This window comes from Tetrao urogallus (genome assembly GCF_951394365.1).
Source record: "Tetrao urogallus genome assembly, chromosome: 2".
In the NCBI taxonomy this organism is placed as follows: Eukaryota; Metazoa; Chordata; class Aves; order Galliformes; family Phasianidae; genus Tetrao; species Tetrao urogallus.
Window position 1 is genome coordinate 54,151,918 of NC_136814.1, and position 24,302 is coordinate 54,176,219.

The 24,302-nt window shown below is 38.6% G+C and overlaps 1 protein-coding gene across 1 annotated transcript in view; it reads left to right on the forward strand.

Moving 5' to 3' along the window:
* The window catches only part of MAP3K5 (mitogen-activated protein kinase kinase kinase 5), a gene marked incomplete at both ends in the record, with an annotated part of 92,810 nt that overhangs the window by 20,600 nt on the left and 47,908 nt on the right, over positions 1 to 24,302 (forward strand). The window contains 5 exons of the mRNA XM_079550856.1: positions 10,169 to 10,308; positions 12,876 to 12,899; positions 21,777 to 21,970; positions 22,235 to 22,403; positions 23,247 to 23,353. Coding sequence (XP_079406982.1) covers positions 10,169 to 10,308; positions 12,876 to 12,899; positions 21,777 to 21,970; positions 22,235 to 22,403; positions 23,247 to 23,353 — 634 coding nt within the window. The remainder of the gene's footprint in view (positions 1 to 10,168; positions 10,309 to 12,875; positions 12,900 to 21,776; positions 21,971 to 22,234; positions 22,404 to 23,246; positions 23,354 to 24,302) is intronic.

The window sequence follows — 24,302 nt, forward strand, 5'->3', positions numbered from 1 at the left end:
AATCACAGAGGAATGCAGGGTTAACAGGGGTTCTGCTAATCCACCTTGAACTCCAGGCAGATGAACTTGCTGCCTTGTGAGTGCCAGGCAGAGACCTTTGCTGTTTTTCATGTGAAGCTCTCTTTCACACAGGACAGAACATGGATTCTTTTTGTAATGCTCACTACTGGCTCATTCATTCTGTGGCTGCTATCAATTGCAAAGTCTTCCCTTCTTCCCACATGGTCTAAGCACACTTATGTGATTTCAGCAATCCTAAGCATAGAGTACAGTAAAGACTCGCATTGTTTTCAGTCTCCCAAATCAATTCCACTCCTGTCCTTCAGGGTGCTTCCCAAATTAGTGTCATAGAAAAAATTTAGCAGTGTTGACATACAGATCAGGAATGCAAACACGCGCCTGCACAGATCCTTGTGATAAGGTGCTGCAGTTTGGCACTGTATCATTGGTAAATACTCTTGTCCTATAAGGAAGAATAGGGTGTTTTTGCTAAACTTGGAGTTTATTTTAAAATGCTCAAGAGCAAAACGCGAAAAGTAGTAGTGAGCAGTTTAAATTCCCGAGCTGTGAGTCCATCCCTAAGGAAAGACAGCACAGCATATTGCCAGCTCGGTAGTTATGATCCAAGGCTTTTAGATGAAGCTACTCAGGCAGATCTATTTATTTTTTTTTAACAGAATATGAATCGCTATGGTTACTTTGCTGAAGAACTATTGAGAATGTACTTCCTTTTTGGGTCAAACCTATTTAGTAACATTTGTGCATTTGTAAGAGATATTGGTGTTTACTATTAGAAAACCTGGCATGTGAGACTTGCTAAGCCCTTGGGCGTTTTTCTTCTCAGACAGGGTCTTTTTGTTCCTGGAAAAGCACTGAATGCTACAGCAAAGGAGTAGCAGTTTATTTTCTTGGGACCAGTGGTGAGAACCAGAAATGGTAACTGTATTCTGTACCTTTCATTCAGATTGGGATTGGGGCCTTAAATTCTCAAATATTGTATCATTTATGACATTTTCTCTTTATGATGGAAATAGTTTCTTGAGTAAGTAAAGACACTTAAATAAACACATTTTTTACATGCTTTTGAATACTTCTGTTCCCACATTTGGAAGCATGGGAAGATCCCCTTTTTATGCATTCCAGCTGTTGTTCTTCATACTCTTAAAATATTATGTATATATTTTTCAATCTGTGCTCACTGCTTAGGGATTTTCTATGTTTACACCATATTTAGTATGACTAGGGAGTTACCATTTCTCAATCATGAGTTGAAAATAATATTGTAAAAAATAATTCTACATCTTTGGATTAGAAATACTTTTGGATTTTTTATCAGCTTAACAAACAGAACTCTGCTCAGCTTAGGGGACTGAGACACATTGTCTCTGTCTGGCTTAGCCTTGCAGTTTGGCTTTGCCCATCTTTGAGGCAGCCCATATTTCTGATAGAACCTGTGGAAAAACAAACAATGAGTAAGCTTCTTCATAGAAACCTGAAAGGAGCAACTAAACAGAAGAGCTTTCAGATAGCAGGGAGATACCTAAAAAAAAAAATTGCTTCCAGGAGATGTGTGCTACTTACTAAAAGAAGCTTTAAAGTAACCCCCATAAGGTGGCTTTGTCAAGAGGAAGAAGGAATGGAACGATGCCCTTTGAAAGGACAGCTTATGCTCAAGTGGTAAGGAAACATGAAAGAACGTGAACTGTGGCAAATGTAATGTAAGCCTTTATAAGGCAATTTCCAAAAGAGTTTGAGAAATACTTGCTGAAGTCAGATTTGAGCATTTTCAAATGCTTCGCCATCAGGGAGCAAGGTAGGGATCCTGTGCAATCAAGATTGGAAAGGAAAAATTGAGAAAGATGCAGCTTTCCTGCTATGATCTTTTGAAAGACTTTCATTAAGGGGATTAGTCTGAGGAACTGACTTAGATTTAAGTTGCTAGGAGAAAAGGCTATAAAATAAGCTGATAAAATAAATAGTAATGACTTATAAAAGCCTATGCATTGATGTCTCCTGCTCTAAACTTCTTTAAAAAGCTCCAAGCTCCAGTTAAAAGATATGGCATTGTTATTAATGTTGTGTGGCTTCTGACTTCAGTGGGTGTTGTCACAGTAGGAAAGGGAGACAGTAATATCAGTAGAAAAATGGGCTGAAAGTGCAAATAAAAAATGAATCTCATAGACATACAGATAAAATCGGGCAGTAGGGAAGAGCTGACCTAGCTTTTTTGTAGAGGTAAGTCAGACTTCAGTATTTTCCAAGTGTTTCTTTGTGAGACTGTGTATTTGAATGTCAGAAAGCTTTAGACAAGGTCCCTGACCAAAGATGTTTAAGAGACAAAACGACTGGAGCTGAAATATTTATTCCCCTTGAAATAGTTGAATTGTTGAAGTATTGCAACAGACTATCAGTTTGGCAATGTATCAAGGTTTCCAGTAGTGAAATGTGCTGGTGAAAGGATTGCTCTGTGCTTTCTTTTTTAATTAGACCTTTCAGAAGGTTTGTCAGCAGTGTGGTGGTGATGTTTGCCGGTGTGCAGGCTAGTCTGGACTGTAAAGGGCTGGCTGTAAAGGGTTGTAGAAAGTATTATGGTACTAGGCAGTTGAGCAGTTACAGGAAAGCTGAAGTTCAGTGATAGTGAATGTGAAACAACATGTGAAGAAAAGCAGTTCTAATTATGCGCGTGATATTAAGCACAAAATAGTTATTACTCTTCAGACTTCTAGCTCATTCAAGAGTTTACATAAAGTATCTCTGAACTGCTGATTGAGAAAGACTGGTCTTCATTTGCCCCTTTCTTTCAATGCTTGCAATGCTGCCAGCTTCTGGCAGAGGTATTGAGCTAAACAGAGCATTGTTCTGATCCTTGCAGCTGTTGTGATGGAAACCATCAGTTGTTTTTAAAGGTTGGATGTGGATCTGCTTATAGACATTCTTGTCAAATTGAATTCCCCAAAGAGGGCAAATATATAACCGTATAGTCAAATTTAATTAGAATAAAAATCAGAAAAAATTTTAAATCAGTAATGCAGAAATAAACAGAATAAATTAAATAAAAGAAAGAAGAACTGTGGATCAACTTTCCTCTTGCCACTTCTGTCTTCAAGGTGGGTTGTTTCCTGGCTTGGTTTTAATGAACTCAGCTCCAAAGCTGCATGATAAACTCCAAAGCTGTAGTAAGCTCTATGGTTCCTTTAGAATTTGGGAGAATTTCTTTCCATCACCTCTGAAGATTGGCTGTTTGCTTTTCTTAGAACTGTGTTTCCTTCTCTGAGCTCTTCTGTTGGCACACCTGTGATCCCCACAAATACTTTTTTCCTGAGCAGTCTGTCACTTCAGAGAATGTATAATCTAATCACTCCTTCTCATGTGTCTTAAACGTAAAAAGCACATAATATGAAAACGTATACCAAAATAATCACACAGGTACTATCACATCACTTATTTGTGTGTTTTTTATTTATATATTTAAATATATATATTTATTTTCCCTTGATCTTATTCAGGCTGAAGTAATGCTTTGTCTATGTTGAGAGGAAGATAGTTTATACAGATAGATAGATAGTTTCCCAACAATGCAATCTACTGGACAACACTTCTAAGTGTGGAAGTACTGAGTTGCTGCAGATTGCATTTCTTTCCTTGACTTTTCCTTGTGTTTGGGGATTGTTTCAAAATACGTTAATATCAGTGCAGGTCTTACCAGCATTGCATTGTGTTTGAGCATTCATCTGAGCCTTGTGAATTCCTTACTTGAGTTCTGAAGTATTTTTCTAACGTAAAGTTTTAGGTTGTAAGATTATTTAGTATTTCACATTCTTGTACTAGGGAGCCTGTTTCATTAGGATTGATACAGATGCAGTGATCCCAAATGTGCTGAGGTTACTTTTAAATAAATCGTTCTTTGTTTGGCTGTCATCTTTTTATTCTTGCCTATTCCTCAATTCCTCCCCCTGCATCAAGCTGAGGATATTTTTTCTTAATTTTTGGGGGTTGGAATCATGTGATAACATCACATTCCTTTGTCTTGAGCCAAGATAGATTGTATTTTGTTCAATCTTGAGCTTTTTCTTTTTTTTCCTTCTCCAGTTGTGTTCAGATCATTGACAGACTGCCATGCAGTTTGCTGTTAGTTCCTACACACTCTTCTTTTATGCTTATCGCCTACGTTTTTCCCCTCTCATTATTTATGTAACATCTATATGAACTTTCATTGTTACCATTTACTTGCTGTTTTCTTCAGTAAGAATCCTGTTTTACTCTCATCATCCTTGTATTATTGAGTCAAGAAGTTCTTTTCCCTTCACATACTCTAAATGTATTGCAGGATTTCACTTGTCTCTCTCGGCATCAGCTTTGCTAGGTCTAATACAGACATGGGGAAGGTCAGAACCACCTCTACTAGTTAACTGTTAAAGAGTTTATCTGAGGTGAAATTGCACCTTTTATTTGTTAGTGTTTGTCTAGGTTCATTTTTGAATTCAAGACCAGTTTGACTCAGTTTATTTTTCCCAGGAGCACTGGGCTAAATACAAGTGTATGGGCAACGTGATACTTCTGTATTGGAAGGTGACTTACTGCTTTTGGAGTACTAGGTGGCCTAATTCTGCCTCTGCTTTGTGCTACAAGCAAACTGAATGGGATGCTCACCAGGCTGAGATGCCTGTTCATCAGCTGGGAACAGGAGCTCAGGAATTCCCCTTCAAGTAGGCTGCAGGACTGGCTCTAAATTGTACTTCAGTGATGCAAGATCTCTGCTCCCATTTCATAAAAGTAATTTACCTGATCCAGGGTTAATGCAGTAATTTAAAGAAGAAAGCTTCCCAGAGCACTGGTGTCACAAGTGCTGTGCTGACCTGGTCTGCTGGGGTTGTGACATAAGGTGCTGAAATAAGGAATCTGAACTAAATGTTAGACAGTGGAAGTCTACGATAGAAAATAGATAATGTGTTAGCTTTTAGTGCTTTTGCTTGTACTTTGTGCTTTAATTGTAGTTTCTACAAGTATTTTGCTTTTCCTCTAGTATCTGAAGCTCAAGTGTGCTGTCCATACCCACTTTTCCCACTATACCCAAACCTCAGACACCTCTACAAAGCCTTTTTTCTGCCTAGCCTCTCCCAACAGACCGGCTTGGCCAGACAGGTTTCCGGAGAGGTCAACCATTCCCCTGTGTTGAGGTGTCCTCATGTGAGTGACTCCCATCAGCAGCTTCCGGTCCTGGAAATGCATGAGATGCTCCTGACAAGTTATGCCTGTTTCCACTGGTGACAAATCAGTGATGCTATGGTTTACACACCAGAACCAGATCTACTGAGCTGCACTGATGTGGTACTGTGATTTCCAAAACGGGCTTCCTAACTGAAGAAGGCATTCTCTTGGTGGGGCATAAGCATCTGTGTCAAAGACAGAGAACCATAAAGGAGGTGGTGAGGATGTCTTCCATTTGCTCGTTTCTGAAAGTTCACCCAATAGGGAATACCATCGTGGTTTATTGAAACCACTGTTATCATCACAATATGAAAAACGATTAGCATTCAAACTTGTGTTCAAATGAATTTGGTCTGTTTTTGTGCCTCTGTTGAAAGAGTTTTAACCTCCAAGAGGAAAGGAACCATAAATATTGGTCTATCCCAGAATTTGCTGATAGTAATTAGTTCTTATTTTGTCCTGATTAACTGTGGGACAATGAATATGAAGCAACAACTGTGCACCAATTAATCAGAAGATAATAGCAAACGTAAACATTCATCAATTTTATAACTGATCTGTTTGTATTCATTGTTCTTCCTGGCAGCACTGTTGTCAGCAGACAGTATCAAATAGTAGGGTGTACGTGTATAATATCTTGGACCGTTTGTTTAAACATTCTTCTTTACCCTGTTATATTTTAAACAATAAGCAGGAGTTGAACTTTGGCCACTGCATTTCTTAGTGACTAAAGGCATTGGTAATAACCAAGACAAAAAGGCTTTATATACCTTAAATGGATACTTCCCCTTCTTGACCACATTACCATATGCGATCGTAAGTTCTTGCAATATGCTAACAAAGTGTAATTAGTAGAGATGCTATGTATGAAGTTCATGATCTTTTTACATGTAGTATAAAAAGATGTAAGTGGATCTGCACTGCAGGTAAGAAATGTTTGTTACACTGTTGTAATATATGCCAGCCTTCACAGAGATGAGTCCTTGAGCTTCTGCTGTATCTTGAGCAGAAAGAGTCAAGCTGATTGCCTCTAATTCTGTCACACAAGTCTGCTTTCTGAGATTAATTACAAGCAGACTCCCTGTGCAGTAGCATTTTGGTTTTTTGAACGTGTTGTGTGACTGTATTTTGAGCTGTTCTTAGTATAGACATCAATTAGCTTAGTAACTTGAGGTAGGACTGCTTGGTGGTTGTAGTTATGTTCACAGCTCAGTGTGGTTATCCTGGCTTATTTGTACGCAAGCAGCTTCATTACAGACAACTTGGTTATGGTCAGGTAAAACTTGTGGTTTGTGAAATGGACATCAAGAGCTCACTGAGCTGCATGCTGCTGCAGTTATGCTGCTTCTATGTCTCAGCCAGAGCTAAGCTTCTTATGCACGTGTTTATGCTCCAGACTATCACTATAGGCATGGCAGTTGCTTAAAGTGGTGAGAGAGAAGGCTGTGACTAGACTTTCTTTAATGTTCAGAGCTAGCAAGGCACGATAATTTGCTGTAAGATTTATTATGAGGCTCTGTATCTATAGATGTCTAAGATAACTAGTAAAAAAGAGCATCCTGTCCCTGTTTTCTTTAAATAGCACTGGTGTATCTGTGGCCTGTAAACAAGTCTCTTGCTTTTATTAGTTAAGAGTAACATTTAATCTTACGTGCAAGATGTAAGCAAGGACTAAAATTTATTCATTCCTGTGTGGCTACAAGAGTTTCAGTGCTTCCACTTCCCTGTCTCTTGCTCCTATTTTGTACAGCATGCATCCATACCCAATCTGCTCGCTAGCCTGTGAATCTCAGTCTGAACAGACTTCTTTTTCTGGAACATAGATGTGTGAAAGCATTTGGAGTGAACTGTCAGCCTTTGGCCTTCAGAGGTACACTGGGGCTTAGGTGTTAAGAGGGCTCTACTCTGATTGGAGCTCTTGGTCAATTTTATTTTTTTTTTTTATTTGCTTTGAAACTGAAACTGCAAATGCTTTGGGTGGGTTTGTTTTTCCACTCTTATTGTGGAAATGTTGCTTCCACCTTGTATCAAAATGCATTTTTGTTACTTGTGGAACTGTGTGCCTTTTACTGCAGCACAGTTTTAGATTAGTCTAATCTGGTGGAAGTGAGAGACTGCTAAGTAGGGTTCTATCAGCTTGTATATTGATGACCAAACAGTCGTCTCATGCTAAGTTAAACCCAGGCTCATCTGAACTGGTGAGAATTTTTATGGATACTTACTTGAGCTAGATTTGTCATGGAAAATGTTAGTCTTGCTCAGCTCCTATAAGCTTCTAATCATATTTTATGTAACTCAATATGGTGTTTATTTTTTGCCTTAGGTGTATTTGATAATATGTTCTAGGCACCTTATAGGAGTCATTACCACTACCCTTGCTTTGCAGGCAAGAAGTAGAGATAGAAAAAATAGGTAAAGATGGACAAAACAGCTGAATTTCACCCAGAAGATGAGCTTCTGCTTGCTGCTCTGCATTTGACTTCTGAGCTTCTGGCCAATGCTCCATACTTTACTTCCTCCTTTGGTCAGAGCTGTTTTGAAGGAAGATGATAAAAAATGGGTTGCAGGAGTTTACTTAGGGTATAGAGGTTTTTTCTTGTTTTCAGTGTGATAGACACCTGATCATAAAAGCACATGTGCTTCTTGTGGTTTGTTGGAATTCCAAGTATGAGTTGGGTTGTTCCCATTGACAACAGTGGTATCAGCCCCAGAGGACTAGTGCAGACTTTGGAAATCTGATCTCTTTGTAATAAATATCAGCTTCATCTTAAAATATCCACTAGAGTGAGGAGGAACACTACACAGATGTTGGAGCTTTCCTTGTGGAAAAAAAAATAAATTCTCTATTGCACAAGGTTATCTGAAAGGCCTGCATTTCACAGAAGTCTTAAAATAGAAACAAAACAAGCCCTTGTTGCATTAAATACTACTACTACTAATATTATTATTAATAATAATAATCACAACACTTTATACCAGCGTTTTAGTGTCATATTTCTTATAAATGTTTACTGGACGTTGTGGTGCTTCTCTGTTCTTTGAGTAGCCCAAGCCTTAGGGCTTTTTTGTTTTGTGTTTTAGTCTGATTTGAGGAATAGGGCAGGATCCACAAACATGTCTTACAATGTGGTGGGAAGTCTGATTTATTCTAACAAATGTATTAAATGGATTTGTCCATCTCATCTTGACAATAGTAAGGATGATAGTTTTGATTTGGTTTTTGTTGTTGCTGGCATGTGTGTGTGTCTGTCTGTATGTAAGTGTTTCCTTCTTCATGGTCCTGGGAACATGCCAGTTTAATGCAGGTTTCCTCAAGTATTTTCTGGGTTCTTTTTTTGGTCAGGTCCTATCACTTTGTTAAGTAATATTTCTCTTTCACTGTTAATTTCGCAACTCTAGTGGGAACATGTTATCTTGCAAGATTTGAGAAGTAAGTAATGGAAAATTGCACAAGTTTTTCTCCTGCTCAAGGTAACGGAAATGTGCCATCAGCTTGCAGTTTCCAAGGATTGGATTTTTATGTGAATAAGTTAAAAATAGAACTTGCAGCAGCAAGTTGCTCTTAGGCAACTTCCTAAAAATATATGAATAAATAATCAACCCTCAATAAGCCCGCCCAAGCAATGTCTAGTAAAATTGCTCTCATTCTTATTGGGCTTTTGTGATGTTTCGATTTCTGAAAATTAACAAAAATCAATCTATGTGCAGTTCTAGTAATATGCTTTCTTTTCTACTTCAATAAAATGGATTTGGAGGAATCCATGCTTCAGATATTTATGTGGAATTGAGGAGGTTTTCTTAGAACACAAATTATGAGGCATCTAAAGAAAATAATTTCGTATTTGATTTTAGAATTTGTTCTATCAGGTAGTGTTATTGTGTTCTTGGCATCTGTTGTAGTTTCCATGGGAATAAATAGGAGGCATTACATTTGGAGCAACCTATGTAATTGATTCTTAGTGAAAGGACATCAGGGTAATAAGGTTTTTGTCTGCAGAGCTTGTCTTGCAACCTATCTTTTGTTGTAGAAGAGTTCACAGAAAGGGAAAGCAGGGAGATGATGAAAACCATGTTTCTTTTTTATTCTTTTTTTTTTTTTTTTCACATTACTACATTTCTTTGAATTAAACAATCCAAAAGATGGGATAGGATGAAGAATATCTCCCAAGAGGAAGAAGGGTGTTTGCAGGAGAGGTAGAGATGAGTCATTTTACTTAGTTTACCCTCTTGATCCAACAAAACTTTTGTAGTGGAAATATTCTGCCTGCTGGAAAAGAGACCTCATTTATGTATGCTGATATGTTGTAGTTGCCTCATGCTTTACTTTTACTTTGTGACTCCGGGAAAATGAAATGTGCATTTTAAGAGACATTGCAGAAGACTGCATGCCCTGTTTTGTAGGCATTTGTGCATGAGGTTAGTTTTGTTCATGTAGGTCAAATCTGCTGTGAACAGGACTCTGTGATAAGGTTCTTGATTATGCAGTTGTGTACTTAATTAAATCAATTTTTATTGTAGCTTGCATAGAGGGTGAAAATATAAATCAAATACAATTATTTTTTTTTCCTATGAGGTCCTCATTCATCTTATAGAGATTAACTAAACAAATTTTGTTTTCCATCTCACCAAATAAACTGTTTGCCTTTTTATGATCAGTGATGTTTCACCACTTTTTACCTGGGGCAATTAAGGTCTCTTTTAAAGGAGAGAATGGGTGGGGAGGAAGGTGAAGAAGGAAAGAACAGAAAGAAAAAAATTAAACCACATCCTGCTGACTATAGTCAAAATTCAGGCATAACTGAAATGGGGAAAACCCTCTATAGTTCTGTTTCCTACTTATAATCTATTCTTATCAAAGCAAACGCTTTGATGGTAATTGAAGTAAATGGAAAGAAATGGCACAGAAATATGTGGCTGTTAGAAATGTGTGGCATTGACCATTTTTCATTTCTTTCTACAGATATTGCTGTTGTAGAGATGAGTGATGCCTTTCGTCAGCCTTCCCTCTTCTACCACCTGGGAGTCAGAGAGAGCTTCAGTATGGCTAACAACATTATCCTCTACTGTGATACGAATTCTGAATCTCTGCAGTCACTGAAGGTAGCTCTGAGTGAAAAAGTGCAAGAGGGGAAGTCGCAGTTGTTCTGCCCTTGAGATAAGACTCTGAGTTTCCATGAGAAATGCAGTAGACATGTATGCTTCACAATAGAATAACAAAAATATTCTGATGGTTAAAAAATAAGTTTTCAGTGCAACGCTGAAAAACTCAGTTCATTTTTCCCAAGAGAAAAATATAGATGACTTTACCATGGTCAGTTAAATAGCTTGGTGTTGAGTAGCTCTTTATGGAAACAGCGGTTTGACACATCTCAAGAGAGAACTTAAGTATTTGGTTTTCTCATTCAACATAATTATTGTTATTTGGGGTTAACAGTAAGATCAGTTGGTTAAGAAAGGTGGTATGTAGGGGAGCAACAGGATAATCCTGACTCTAGTGCAAAGTAGCAGATTTCTGTCCTGATGGGACTGCAGGTGGTCACTGGTAATTCTTGCTGAGTTACAGTTGTTCATATCACATACCTGCAGGATTCTTCTGCTGGAGTTTATTGACACTGTAGCAGTTAGTTAGGCACAATTTATCCCTGTTTCTCAGTGACAGTGTTCGCCATGTGGTAGGTTGGCTGAATGCAGAGTAGTGGTTTAAGGTAACTGTTAGCTGTGAACTACGGAAGCCGAGGACTTGACACTTGCTCCACACTAAAGTTTTGCTGACTTCCATGAGGCTGTGAGAGGGCAGAACAATTTGGATAGCAGTTTTTAAATTACTTCCACTCCCTCAGATTCATTGGCTGTCATCAAGAGGTGTTACATGCCATTGCAGTTAAGCTCAAGGCATTGCTGAAAAGCGTTTCAATAAGCAGCTTGGTGAGTCAGGTTACAGTCTGGGCACTGCTGCCTCTCACAAGGGCTTTGCTTCCACTGCTTCTGGCTAATGCAGGTACTTAGTTTTGATTCTGCTCGGCTATTTGCAGCTTGGCTTTCCTGTAGGACAGAAATACCTTGAATTTAGTTTCTTCTCCCTGTGCCTCCATCCAAATGATCTTGGCCAACTGAAATGGTGGCAATCCAATTACTTCCCTTCTGTGTGCAAAACAAAGGGTATTCAGATAAAAGCCCTAAAAATAAAGCTCATAGTAGAAGATCCACCTTTGGATTTAATTCACTTATGGAAGTGCAGTGGTTTACGGTATAAGCAGAGCAGGATTTCATTGTACTACAGAGGAGCCAAACATTTGACTCCCACGAAAAATTAGCTAGAAGTAAGGCACTGCTTGGGAAAACTATTACTCAGTTCAGGAGTTGAACTTTGCAAACCAGTCACGTGTTGGGTTCCCACTGGTGTTGATGGAATCTGAATCCTATGCGGTGAGGATTCACTGTCCCAGTTGCCACTGTTATAATGCTCACTGATGGACTCAGAAACAACGCCCACAGTTTCTTTTAGCTTTGAGCTGAGCCCATGCTTCTGCAGAGTGTTTGTAGAAAACTTTTCAAAGTGCAAATCCCTTTCCCTATTATGTAGTGACCATCTTAAAAAACAAAGAGAATAATATAGTTGTGAGCATGCAGGAGCATCTTTTGAAGCAGTGTTTGTTCCTGTATTTGTTACAGCTAGCAGTTAAAACTGGAAGCACTGCAGGAGTGTGCACTATAGTTGTTAACTTTTTTTTTTTCACGGGTAAGCTTTGTGTGTGCACTGTTTTAATCTTGTATGTGAGAGTTGTGAATTGAAGAAAACAAAAGTAGTGATTATGGAAATGTAGGAAATACATAACTGCAGCACGTGATTTAACTAAGATATAAGGAAGTATAGGTCACCTCAGTTAGGGGAAAAGAAACTCATGGAAGTCTGAAACTTGCAACAGGAAAAGTATGAGGTGCCTTATTTGAGACTGCCTCTGTTTTTAGTGATACGACTTGTGAAGCTCTTCAGTGGTCACTGTGGCAGAAGTATAATGTAGCTAGTAAGTCTGGCAGTGGCAGAACTTCCTGAAAGCGAGGGCCACTTCCCACAGGTGGTTTGCCCTTGGGCAGCTCCTGGAGTTGTACCACCCAACTGCTGTGCAAGAACTGCCTCTTCCTATCCACCTGTGCTTTAATTCTCATTCTCTGAAGCTTCGCATTTAAATTGGGATTTAAATTGTATATTCTTTGCATCAGATTTATTTGAGAGCATGAATTTCAGCCAACTTGAATGGTTGACTTTCAGTGCAAGATGGGAATATCTGAAACTTCCTAGAATTACTGCTTTTACTATTCTTCAGGTTTTTCTACTGGTAGCAAGATGGTATTTGTAAAGCTAAATATGTATGTATTAATAGCTGACTTTTGGACAGTCCCATTTCAGGACTGCATGTGCTCGTGTGTGTATATACAGGATGTATGTATCTACTTAGTTCTGTAATATCTTCAATTACAGATTATCTCTCCTGGGACAATACTGATTTCCATTGGCTTGGCAGGCTAAGAAAACATGCATCAAACAGCTTCTTTCTGTCATTTGTCTGTATTTTGTATTTTAAAGTTAGAAAGTCATACTGGTCAGATATATTTTCCGGTATTTGTTCAATGTTATCAATGTTTTTCTTTCTTTTTTCTTTTTCTAGGAAATTATTTGCCAGAAGAATAATGTAAGTATGATTTGTGTGCCAGCTGAATTCTAGGCATTCCAAACTTCTGTGGCATTTCATGTTGTTTATCATGTTCTCCATTTGAATCACTTAACACTTTCCTACTGTATTTTACAGAGTTCTGAAGCTGCTAGCAGCAAATCCGTGTGTATCACTTTGTTGCTAGGTACCAGGCTCACTGCTTACCTTGCTTCCAACTATCACTGGTATTCTCCTTGCTGCCTTTACTTGTCTGTCATTTTCTTTTTTCCATACACTACTTTCATCTTTTATTTTGTCAGGTTTTTGTTTTTCTTTTTCTCTGTACAGTGTTCTTCAGGCTGTTGTTGTATTTGTTTGTTCTCTATTTGTGCGGGTGTTGTTTTTTAAAGAAAAGAAATTATGGAAAGGAGTAAGGAAAATAAAACAACAACAACAACAAAAAATCCACCCCCTATTGAAAAGGAACTGTTTGGAAACTGATGCTCATTTTAGAAACCTGTGGCTGAAGCTGTGAAGGTGTATATATCAAGAAAGAGAAAGTGTGTGTGTCTATTTCTGTAAGCAAAGGTTGGGAGCCTGCTAGCCCTTGTGCAGTGCTGATCCCAGAATTTCCTATCTCTTTGGTTTCTGAGGCTGGCCTTGCAAATCTCCCTTCCCTTTTTCACTCTTACATTCAACGTGGGCAGAGCTCTGGCTGTGAGCACTGGTTTCTCCATGTGGTTTGTTCAGGAGCAGCAGGGCCAGTCACGTCAGAATGTATATTTGGTATGCTGAACTCTTGGCTTCACTTGGGAACGTACTGATAGCCATATATGTTAGGGTATAATTTTGTAGCAATTAGTTGGCTTTGTGCAGGTATCCTGAGGTGCTGTGCAGTTCCTGTATTTGTATAATTGTTTTTTTATGGGCACATGATGTATCTAATTTTAGCAATTGGTTGGGTTTTATTTCCCAGAGTGTTAAAACTGCCACAGAAACTGCAATATTCCTGAGTTTTATGTTGTTTTATTTAATATCACAGTTCATGGACTTAAGCACTGATTTCTATCTATACGAAGCAGGATTTTATTGAAATGGCAGCAGTTACTCACTATAGCTCATAGAATTTCTAAAGAAGGCTTTAAAATCCCATGCAAGCTTTGGCCCTAATGCTGTGTTTTAAATTACACAGTGTTTTTTGATTAAAAAAAAATGGAAGCACAGAGCACATTCCATGGATGTCTGTGCATCTCTTAAGTGCATTTCAGTGATTCTCAGACTGTTGTAAATGATGTGTTAAGCTAAAAATCTCTTGCCTTTCTGCAATGAAAATGGGGTAGGCGATCAGTTAGGTCTTCACCCAGAAAGAAACAGACCAGTGAGGCCTTCCAGGGAGGCTTTTCTTCCTTCCTCATAAATGCGTGTATCACATACTTGTTTGTTTGACCCACAGTGGCAGAGATCTAGGTAAACGGTAATATAATGTCTGTATGAGGAGTGGGGAAATGGCTCTGTTAGCAGGAAACCAGCAGGAGGTGGCTTGTGAAGGAGAATAAAGGGAGGATATTGTCTTGTCCTACTTTTGTGTGACAGCTTCTGAAGTTGCAGGAGCGGAATGATAACTTGGCCTTTATCTGTCTGAGAAAGAATTGTTCTGTTTAAATTCACATAGGTGGCTGTGAAACTGCCATTTACCACTTTTAGAAATGCTTCAATATATGCCACAAAAAGTGTGGTCCTTGAGAATCTCAGATGTTTTCAAGCACACCCACATAACATGTTTTCTGAGAGGAAATGTTTTCCTAGTGATTAGAGCACAAAATTCAGTAAAAAACTGGCTTAGCATCTCTGAAACTAATTGTTTTCGTTTTTCTTTTTTTCCCCTCAGTTTTTGGCATGATATGAGCCAAATTACCTGGAAATAGAATTTTCAAAATGTTGGTGTGTACCTAATCGCTGAATAAAATTCCTGCTTCATGAAAATCATGTTTATTCATAAATCCACAGTCTTGCATAAATTGGTGTAACAAAGGGAGATACCCACTCTACATAAATAATTTGGTGATGCTGCAGATAGAGGGTAAAAAAAATGAAATTGGTGTAGGAATAAAACTGAATGTTAGACCTGCAGTTCTAGAAAATGTGCTTTAACAGCATGCAAATATCAGCCATAACAGCACAATAGTATCCCTGGCACCAGTGGATTAAAAGGCTTCAAAACAAATGTGTGTTTATCTAGATATAGATCTGTCTTACTGAAATGGCTTGTTTGCTTTCCTGAATCCTAACTTCCTAAAAATGAGCGCAGAGGGGGGGGGGGGGGGGAAATATCCATTACCAACTGTTTTGTCCTTTGTTCTACCTGGATTTTTGTGCTTCCAAGTTATGGTCAATACAGCATTGCATAGCTAGCATAAACTGCATTGAGCTTGGCAGGGCAGGGAAAGATAACATGGGCTCATTTCCTGTTACATGTGGTTTTATAGCTGGTTAGTTGGATTGTTTCCAAACGTTGCAATGATATCAGAAAACATATATTTTTACAGGGAGTGATACTTTGACAGAAGGCAGTTACTTTGATATCTGAAAGCTTAATTTTTTTTTTTTCTTGTTATCTGATTTTTGAGGTCAACCGAGCAGCAGAGGCATTCTAGAAATTGCTAGTAAAGAGTTTCGGTCATGAAGACAAGTTGGTATAAAGGTTACAGCTCGTGGCTGTGCTTTCCTTGGCTTTTTATTTGGCTTAGTTCTACCTGACTTGAGTCTTACTGACTTTGGAGCAAAGCTGCTGGTCGAGTAACAATAAATGGTGATTTATTGATGCAATTTTTTTTTTCTTCAATTTAAGAATTTCAATTCTTGCTCAATCTGACGATTTGAATAATGTACTGTAACGTAATGAAGTCTGCAGCTAACACAGTAACATCTTGACAGTGTACAACTTTCGAGTCCAGGCTCTGTGCTTACACCATACTAGTATGATGCATTGCCTCAGGAGCTGCTGGGGGGCAGAGCCTCCCTGACAGCCGCTGTGATGATCAGAGCAGAGATGAGGGCTGAATGAGAACTGTTCAGGTAGGCAGCTGACTCACAGGTTTAGCAGTAAGGCACAGGAGTTAGTGCTGTACAGCTGAGAACTCTTATTAGTTTTGTCATTCACTGGATCCTAGTTTGTAATTAGTAACTGTTTTCCACAGCCCATCCTAAGGATGGAGCTGCCTCCTGTTTAAGGCACAGCTTGGAGATCAGCTCGGTTGTGCTCCTTCAGAGCAAATGGTCCTAAATGATGCGTGCCAGGGGCTTTACCAAGCTTCCAGCCTCCACATAGAGCATGTATAGGTAACTGCAGATCTCATGGGGTATGTGTAGCTCTTGGTTTCTTCCCCTCTAGCAATAGAAGGAAGTATTTCTAACACTCCTTTCCCCACTAGCAAATGATTTAGGGGCTGTTTTTTGTTTTGTTTGTTTTTATTCAAGTGTATAGAAATGTGAAACAATAACCACTAAGGATATTTGTTGCCAGTAACTGCTGAAGTATTTATTGTTATTTGTGGTACATCACTGTCCTTTATCTCTTTCTTTTTTTTTTTTTTTTTTTTTTTTTTCCCAAGCTTTGAGTTCATTGATATATTCGGTGCATATTTTCCTTGGAAAAATTTAGCTTTTTACTTTTTCTCCTTCGTTAATGTTTTGTGAGGATGTATAAAATGTATGCTGATTTTTTAACAAGCGTTTAGGATGTGGCATGGCTGCAAAAGGCTGTTATTGCTAGGCATGAAAAGAAAGTGGGAATTGTTTGAAAGATCAGACCCAGTTTCTGTGTTTTAATTAATTTGAGGTGTGAGGGCTACTTTTATTCTTTTTCCAATCAATAGCAAGGCTGTCGTTCATTTGAATGGGATTTGAAATAAGCCCAGACTGAGCCTGTATTCATTAAAACACCAGCACATGTTGATTTACTGTATGTTTGGGGATGGAGGGAATAGGTTTAATAACTTGTTCTGGGATTTTGCCATCTGTTACGTGCAACACCGTGAGCAGTTACAGAATTACCTTTAATAAAAATCTCATGAAAGCAATTGGAATAGGAAGAGATTGATATTCCTCAGATGAACTGGTAGGAAAAAATGAGAAAAAGCTGATCCTAATTAGAGGAGAGTCATCAGGAACAACAGCTCCTGTTATGACAGATACTGCTTATTTTTATTACCACCACTAATTTGATTAAAAGAAAAAAAAAAAATTACACTGGATGCTGACTTGAAGAGTAGGGAACTAGGTGTAATTCTGTTGTGTTCTCTCATGTGTAAGTAAATTATCACAATTTTGGTTTTCAGGGGTTTGATCTCTGGCACTTCTTGTCCTTGAAGGCATTTTTCTTCTGCTTGTGGACTTTTGACTGCTCAGTGATTCCAACAGAGTCTTGGGGATGAGAGGAGTAGGCTCTATCAACTTCCTCAGGTTTTACAGAGTTTCTCCCTGCTTTTGAAGTAAAATTCAAGATCTGGGAATTATTTGAGCAGGACTCGGGTGTTGTTTTGTAAAGCATTGCTCTGGCTTAATCTATACAACTTTCAGAGGAAAGCCTTCTTTTCCACATGAGATATCTTTGTCAGGGAGAGAATGGTGTTCACCTTACTGCACAAAGTTCTTTCTAATTAGCCGTGGTGTCTCTTCATTAACTTTTCCAAAAAACTATGCCTTACAGAAGCAATGGTCTTACTTTAAAGAGGGTTGTTGGAAGAAGGGCTTGTATGTGTTCTTGTTGCAATTATCGAAATATAACTGTGTGCTGTGTTTTTATTATCCCTCTTAAAAACAAATAAATGAAACATGAATTTATTTTCCTTAGCAGAGAAAGGGTATCAGGAAAGAAGGGAGTGCTTAATGTTCCACTGACCAGTGGATCTAGCCAAGAATAACTTATTCTCAATTTCTGTAATGGTAGAGCCATTAATATAAACTTATGGCTGTATCTAAACTGGAAATGCATGCAGTCTGGAATTTTTTGATTTTTCCACAGCAAGTTAGAAAGGGACACTAGGAAAATACATAGCAATTAAAACATTCATAAAAATGGATTACAGATTTAGTCATTTGCTGATAAATATCTATGCATGCATAACTGACTCCGAGCTACTTTGACTGGTTTGGTGATGCGGGCTGTGATGTGGATGTGATTTCAGAAGGCGGCCTGATGTTGCCAGGTGCTGAGTGTGCTGGCTCAAAGCCTTCAGAGTGTGTGCTTGTGTCTCCTGTATATAACTAGCTCAAGTGATCTGAGAGTTTGGGCCTGGTTTGCCTCATCTCGTGTCCTGAGGTATTCTGCTGCATCAGGATGAACCCCAGTACTCTGTGTGCACATTGCTTGTCTGTCACAGCTCTGATACTCTCAGAAACTGTTTGAACCTGCAGCTCAGGTCACTTCTAGTGACTCTGTAGCATTAGTGTGATGTGAGCTTTTGAACTGTAAATAACATGGGTTCATAAACTAAGGAGGCTGGGAAGTGAAACTTCCAGTAACTGTTGTTGATTGGGCTGGGAGAAGCATCTCTTTCCACCTGCTTTTGAGGCCTTTTTTTGCTGCTTGCAATTATGACTTCGGTTACATCAACACCCTTTTAAAAATGCAGTTGTATTTAAGGTGTGTTACTCCTTCAAAAATTGCCTGTTTGTCTTGAATGGCTTGGTGCTGCTGCTTCTGTTGTATATAACAAAGTGAGTCAGAGTAGTGGATCAAAGGAAAATACCATTTCTCCCTTGTGTGTTCAGCAGCTTAAAATATGGATTAAGGTTAATTATTAGACTTAAGAAAGAATATCAGAGTTTGTGAAAGAAGAATTGGGACCGTTACAGGACACATTTTAATAGGATAAGAGAAAAATGTTCAAGCAGAATAATGGGCAGTGAATAAGTCAAAATCAGAAGCAATGTGTGAGCAGATAGGAAGAGTGTGTTAGAAAAACCACCTGGCTTAAGTTAGCGTAGCCTGTATTTTGACAGAGATCCCTGCCCGAATACAGCCAGGATCTCGCTCTTTGTAGCTGGAATTTGTGGCAGTAGCAAAACTTATTTTCTCCATAGTGGGAGACTCTGGACTTTGTGAGGGCAAGACTGTTGTTGTTTGTTTGCTTGTTTGTCTTTTAAGTAAAAACATCTTCCTTCCCCACACACCTTTGATAAATAATACATCTTAGTTGTTTTCTCTTCCCTTGTGTCACCTGAGCTGCTGTATCTTTGCCTTTTTCAGGTTCATCTGATAAAAACCTAGAGTACTTTTTCACTTGGAAAGTGAGAATTACGTCACTATTTCTTGTATTTCTTCACTGCGTGTGGCATTTTGGCTTTTTCTTTATGCCTTCCCCAAAGAAAAGAAAACCTAAGAACTTGTTCGTTTGTTTTTTTTCCCCCTCCTGTACCCTCTTGCTGTATCTGCCTGTCTGATGAATTTCAGACAGATTTGAGATGTTTCAGAGATGAAGGACTCATCAGAAAATGTAGCTATCTTGGTTACATTAACATCCACAGTAATGCCTTAGCTGAGGGAAAGGCCAGTGTGTTCTCACCTCACCATAGAACCGTGGTGAGAGTCTGCTTTCAGTTACCAGAGAAATCTGGGGACACTGAGGAGAGCTGTGAGCTTTGTTCTACTTTCTTCAGTTTCCTTCTTGTGTGATTCTTCTGCCTTTTACTGTTAAGTTCTTCCCTTGATCTTTCAGTATTCTGTTTCTGAAGGCTACTGGGTTTGTGTGTCTGGAATAGCAGGTTCTATAATGTAGAACGTAGCCAGGGTCGGGTTTTATGATGGTGGTTTTTTTTCTTTTTTTTTGCCTTAAGTATGAAGCAAAATGCACATAAATTAGCTTCTGCTGGCTCTCTCATTCCACTGAAATAGATGCCCTATTCCTAGAGAAGGTGCATGCAGAGAGCTCTGAAGAAAGAGCAGCTTTTGTACTTGTGGGATTATTTACAGAGACTCCATTACTATCTCTGTAGGTGGCCTGACCATTATGCCAGAATAAACTTTGGGTTCTGTGGATTTCAAAAGCTAGAAACATCCTTTTTCAGAGCTGATTTTTCTCTAAGATCTATGCCAGAGGTCTGAGAAGCCTTCCTGCAAGCCGTCTTGAATTTATTCTTAATGCGCTGAATAAACATTAGGAAGTAAAATATTTGCCCTAGGATATCTGTAGCTACTTTACCCTTTCTCTTGGCTCTGATTTCCCAGCCTTTTCCCTTTATTAAAAAAAAAAACAAAAAAAAAAAACCAAAAAAACAACCCACCATCCTCCTGTGCTTAATAGGGTCTCCTGTGCCAGTCATTGCCCACCCTTATCCTGAAACTGCTGAAACCAGTTCCAGCAAATTTATTATTTCCTCTCTGCGTTTGACTGCAAGGCTTATTAGGCTTTACCAGGGTCAAAGGTTTGTCTGTTCACTCTTAAGAGTGTGTGCTAACCTTACAGGCTGCCATATTCTTGAGCAGAACTGTTCATTCACTTCTCCATCATAAAAGCAAGCAGTTTGATTTCTAGCATTGCACTTCCTTAATTCCCTGCTAAAAATATTGCCATTATACCCTTCCCAGTTCTCAGGTTTTGTTTTTTTTTTTTTTGTTTTTGTTTTTTGTTTTTTGTTTTTTTTTGAGTTGCTACGTTCCATACACAGCAAACTGTGCCCTAGCTTTTCAGCTGTAATAATTCGCAGGTTCTGGGGAGGAAAACCAAACTCATCCTTGCACAAGTCTGTGTATGCAATAATCCCTTACCAGCTTCTGGGTTAGTTGAACAAAATGAGCCTTGTGTAATTTAATTTCACAATTTGTCTGTTTCCCTCAGAAGTGGGATGGGATTGCTTCTGTACTGAGATCTCATGCTTTAATACTGTAATATGCATAATTTAAATATATATATATATTTATTGCTATGCATTTTGCTCCCAATCTCAAGTACACATTTATTGACATAACTATACATATGCGTTCATACAGTCTAGAATTCCTCAGTCCTTTTATCTTTTTAAAATCTAATTATGCATGCTAAAATGCTGTTTTATGCACATGGTTGAATTAATGCTTTTGAAAAGAATGCAATGAGTGCTGTTTCAGTGCAGGAGGCCCTGCTTGACAGTGGAGTCTCTGAGGTGATTTCCTCATTGCTGTATTGACTTCTGGCAGAGCAGAAGCTGACCAGAAAGTAGTTAGCCTTAAAAATAATTTAGAGGCACCAAAATGTAGAACTGCTTCCTTAGGGCTTTTCTTGCTGGGCTGCATGCCACTTCAGTAGTGGAGTGTGAGTTTAAAATCAAATGGCAGCACATCTCCTGACTTCTGGTGGTATGCTGTTTTATAGCTAAAATCTTTCAGAACCGCAAATGTTCAGCAAGTTCTCTGTGGGCATAAATCTGTACTCATATACCACAGGCACCAGGCGTCTTGCCTCCCTGTTTCCTGGAAGATAAATGATTTATTTTTTCTTTGCAGAGTATCTGTCAGATTGATATATGTAAATCAATACAGTTTGACAATTCTAAGACATTCCATAAGTGACTGTTCTGAAATATGTATGATTTTAAGCTCCTGCTTAGAATTGCTGCGTAGCGGGGAATTTCATTTGTCTTTGTTTTGCTGAACCATTTGAGTCATTTTGTGATTCATAGTGGATTTATTTTCTCACTATTTTCCTGTTGTGATGCCATTGATTTATGTTACTGTTTTTAACATTTGTGATACACGTTTCAGATGTATATCATGTACAAGATGAAAATTGAATGTATGTAATTGTAGGCTCCATATTTAAAGTCTTTGTCCCTTTTGCCTTCAGCAGGTACAATTTAACCCATTATTTATACAGTTTTTCTAGGTTTAGGCTTGCCAAACTGTAATTGCCCTTACTATTGTGCCTTGTTTTCTTACAGATGTGCACTGGTAACTACATCTTTGTTCCTTACATGATAACTCCACATAACAAGGTGTACTGCTGCGATAGTAGCTTTATGAAGGGACTAACAGAACTGATGCAGCCAAGTTTTGAATCACTTCTTGGGCCTATTTGCTTACCTCTGGTAGATCGATTTATCCAACTCTTGAAGGTGGCACAGGCCAGCTCAGGGTGAGTTGATGTTTTGTACCCCTTTGTATATTGTATTTTTCTGCTGACAATACAAATGTCGGATCTCTTGCCTTCAGAGTGAGCGATGTTTCTGTTGAGACAAATTGATAATGAATTAATGAATAATTTAGCTTGACCAACTCTCTGCACTAACGCTGCTCTATGCTGAATGTTTCGCAAAGGTATTGCGAGAGTGTTGCAGGGCCATAAAAACAAATGCAAGGATCTTTCACAAAGTGCTAACGTGAAGTTGTTCCTCTCCAGCCAGTATTTCCGGGAATCCATCCTTAATGACATTAGGAAGGCCCGTACCCTCTACACTGGCAAAGAGCTTGCAGCAGAGCTGGCGAGAATTCGGCAGCGAGTGGATAATATTGAGGTCTTGTCTGCTGACATTGTAATCAACTTGCTGCTGTCCTACAGAGACATACAGGTATGTATCCTCTGCTCAAAGATAATCTAAAAATGTGATAAAGTTAATTCTCAATGGAATTGTAGTGCATTTTGCACACCTTTTCTAAGAAGCTATAGAAATAATGTGCACTGGTAAAAAATTGGTTGCAGTATCTTCACTGATGCTCTTGACTTTTAGTTATATTGTTCAGCATGCCTTTACATAGCTGAAAATACATTATAACAGCACCTAAAAAATATGTAACATACATCAGGTCTCCATGTCAGCACTGCTACGTGACAAATAGCCTGTAGCGTGCCCTACTTAAAGGCCGTCTTAGTGTTCTGCTATTGATATGTTTGTGTTCTGACTATGAGCTTTATCACCATGTGTGTGACATTTCTCTTGGCAACATAACATGTTTGTATGCATTGCAGCTTCTCTGAATGGTACTAGTAATTGCTTGCTTTATTATACATAGTTTCAGTTGTTGCTTCTTAAGTATTTTTAATTTTTGTTTGCGTCTCATGCTTACCTTGAAGAGTTTTGGAATACTTCGTTGTAGATGCAATTAGCATTGTAATTTCTATCTGATATGAACTCTGATACATGTTCAGCCCTGAAGCTAACTGGTATTATGAAATGTGGAATGGGAAGTTTCTCTATGTATATTTAAGCAGTACAGGAATCCAAATTGTGTAAAGTGTTCTGTTTATTCGCATCTCTGAGTGCCAAGCCATTTATAGTTTCAGAGTGAGGAATGTGAGATCCATGTAACTTACATCCCAGTTTGAAATGCCAACTCCTTAGTTCAAAGAAGAGTTTGTATATGCGTACTTGAGTACAGCCGCTTAAAACTTCATTGTTCCTTTCTTTTGGAAGGATTACGATTCCATTGTGAAACTAGTGAAGACTTTAGAAAAACTGCCTACTTTTGACTTGGCTTCCCATCACCATGTGAGGTTACATTATGCGTTTGCACTGAACAGGTAAGACTGTACCTTTCCTACTGATGTCAAGTAGTAAATCAGTACCACAAACTCAATGCATGGCTGATAATCACGATTAAGGGTTCCTACTGGAATCTTTGTATACAGGTCTAGGGTTCTCACTGAAGCAGTACTGGAACCTTCTTGATGAGTCTAAGCTTCCTTTTCCTTTCATACTGTCAAATTGCTTTCCTCTTCCTTCAGTCTGATTTTATTTATTTATTTTGTCCTTCCATAGATCTGTGTCAGCATTTGAGTTTTTCATTTCAGTGTCTGAATCTGTAAAAGTAAAATACGCTTTTAACATCGCTGTTGCATGACAGCATTGCGGCATTTGTGCTGAGTTAGACATCCACTCGTTCAAGTCTGAGTTCTCCTGTTGTCAAGAGACACTTCATGTCAAGAGACATCAAGTGATAATCAGAAGATTTTACAATGTTATAGTACGCATATTTTTAAGTTCTCTGATAACATGTGCAATGTGGCACATGCAGCTACATGCACTACTTCTTTGAGTTAGATGGGAGCCGTGCCCTGGTGCTTTTTTTGTTTGTTTATATTGTGATTTTTCCCAAAAAATCTGAAACACTGGCAATAAGGAAGGGCATTAAAGAGGGAATTTTCCAGTGGGAATTGCAGGTGTTTTCTAATCCCTTAGTGTTACCACAGTGAAGATTGGCCATTTTGATGTTTAGAGAAGCAGACAAAGTGTCAGCAGGCATTGAAATTCTCAGATATACATAGGTTGCTCTGAAAGTAATGCCTCCTATTTGTTTCTATGGAAATGACAACAAATACAAAGAGGTCAGTAACGATGTTTGATAGAGCAAATTCTCAACTATGAAACAGTATTTTTCCAAATGATCACTACCATGAGCTATGCATTTTCACTGTGATGGTCAAGAGCCTGCATGCCATGCTTGTGAAAATCTGCACCAGTAGAGGTGAC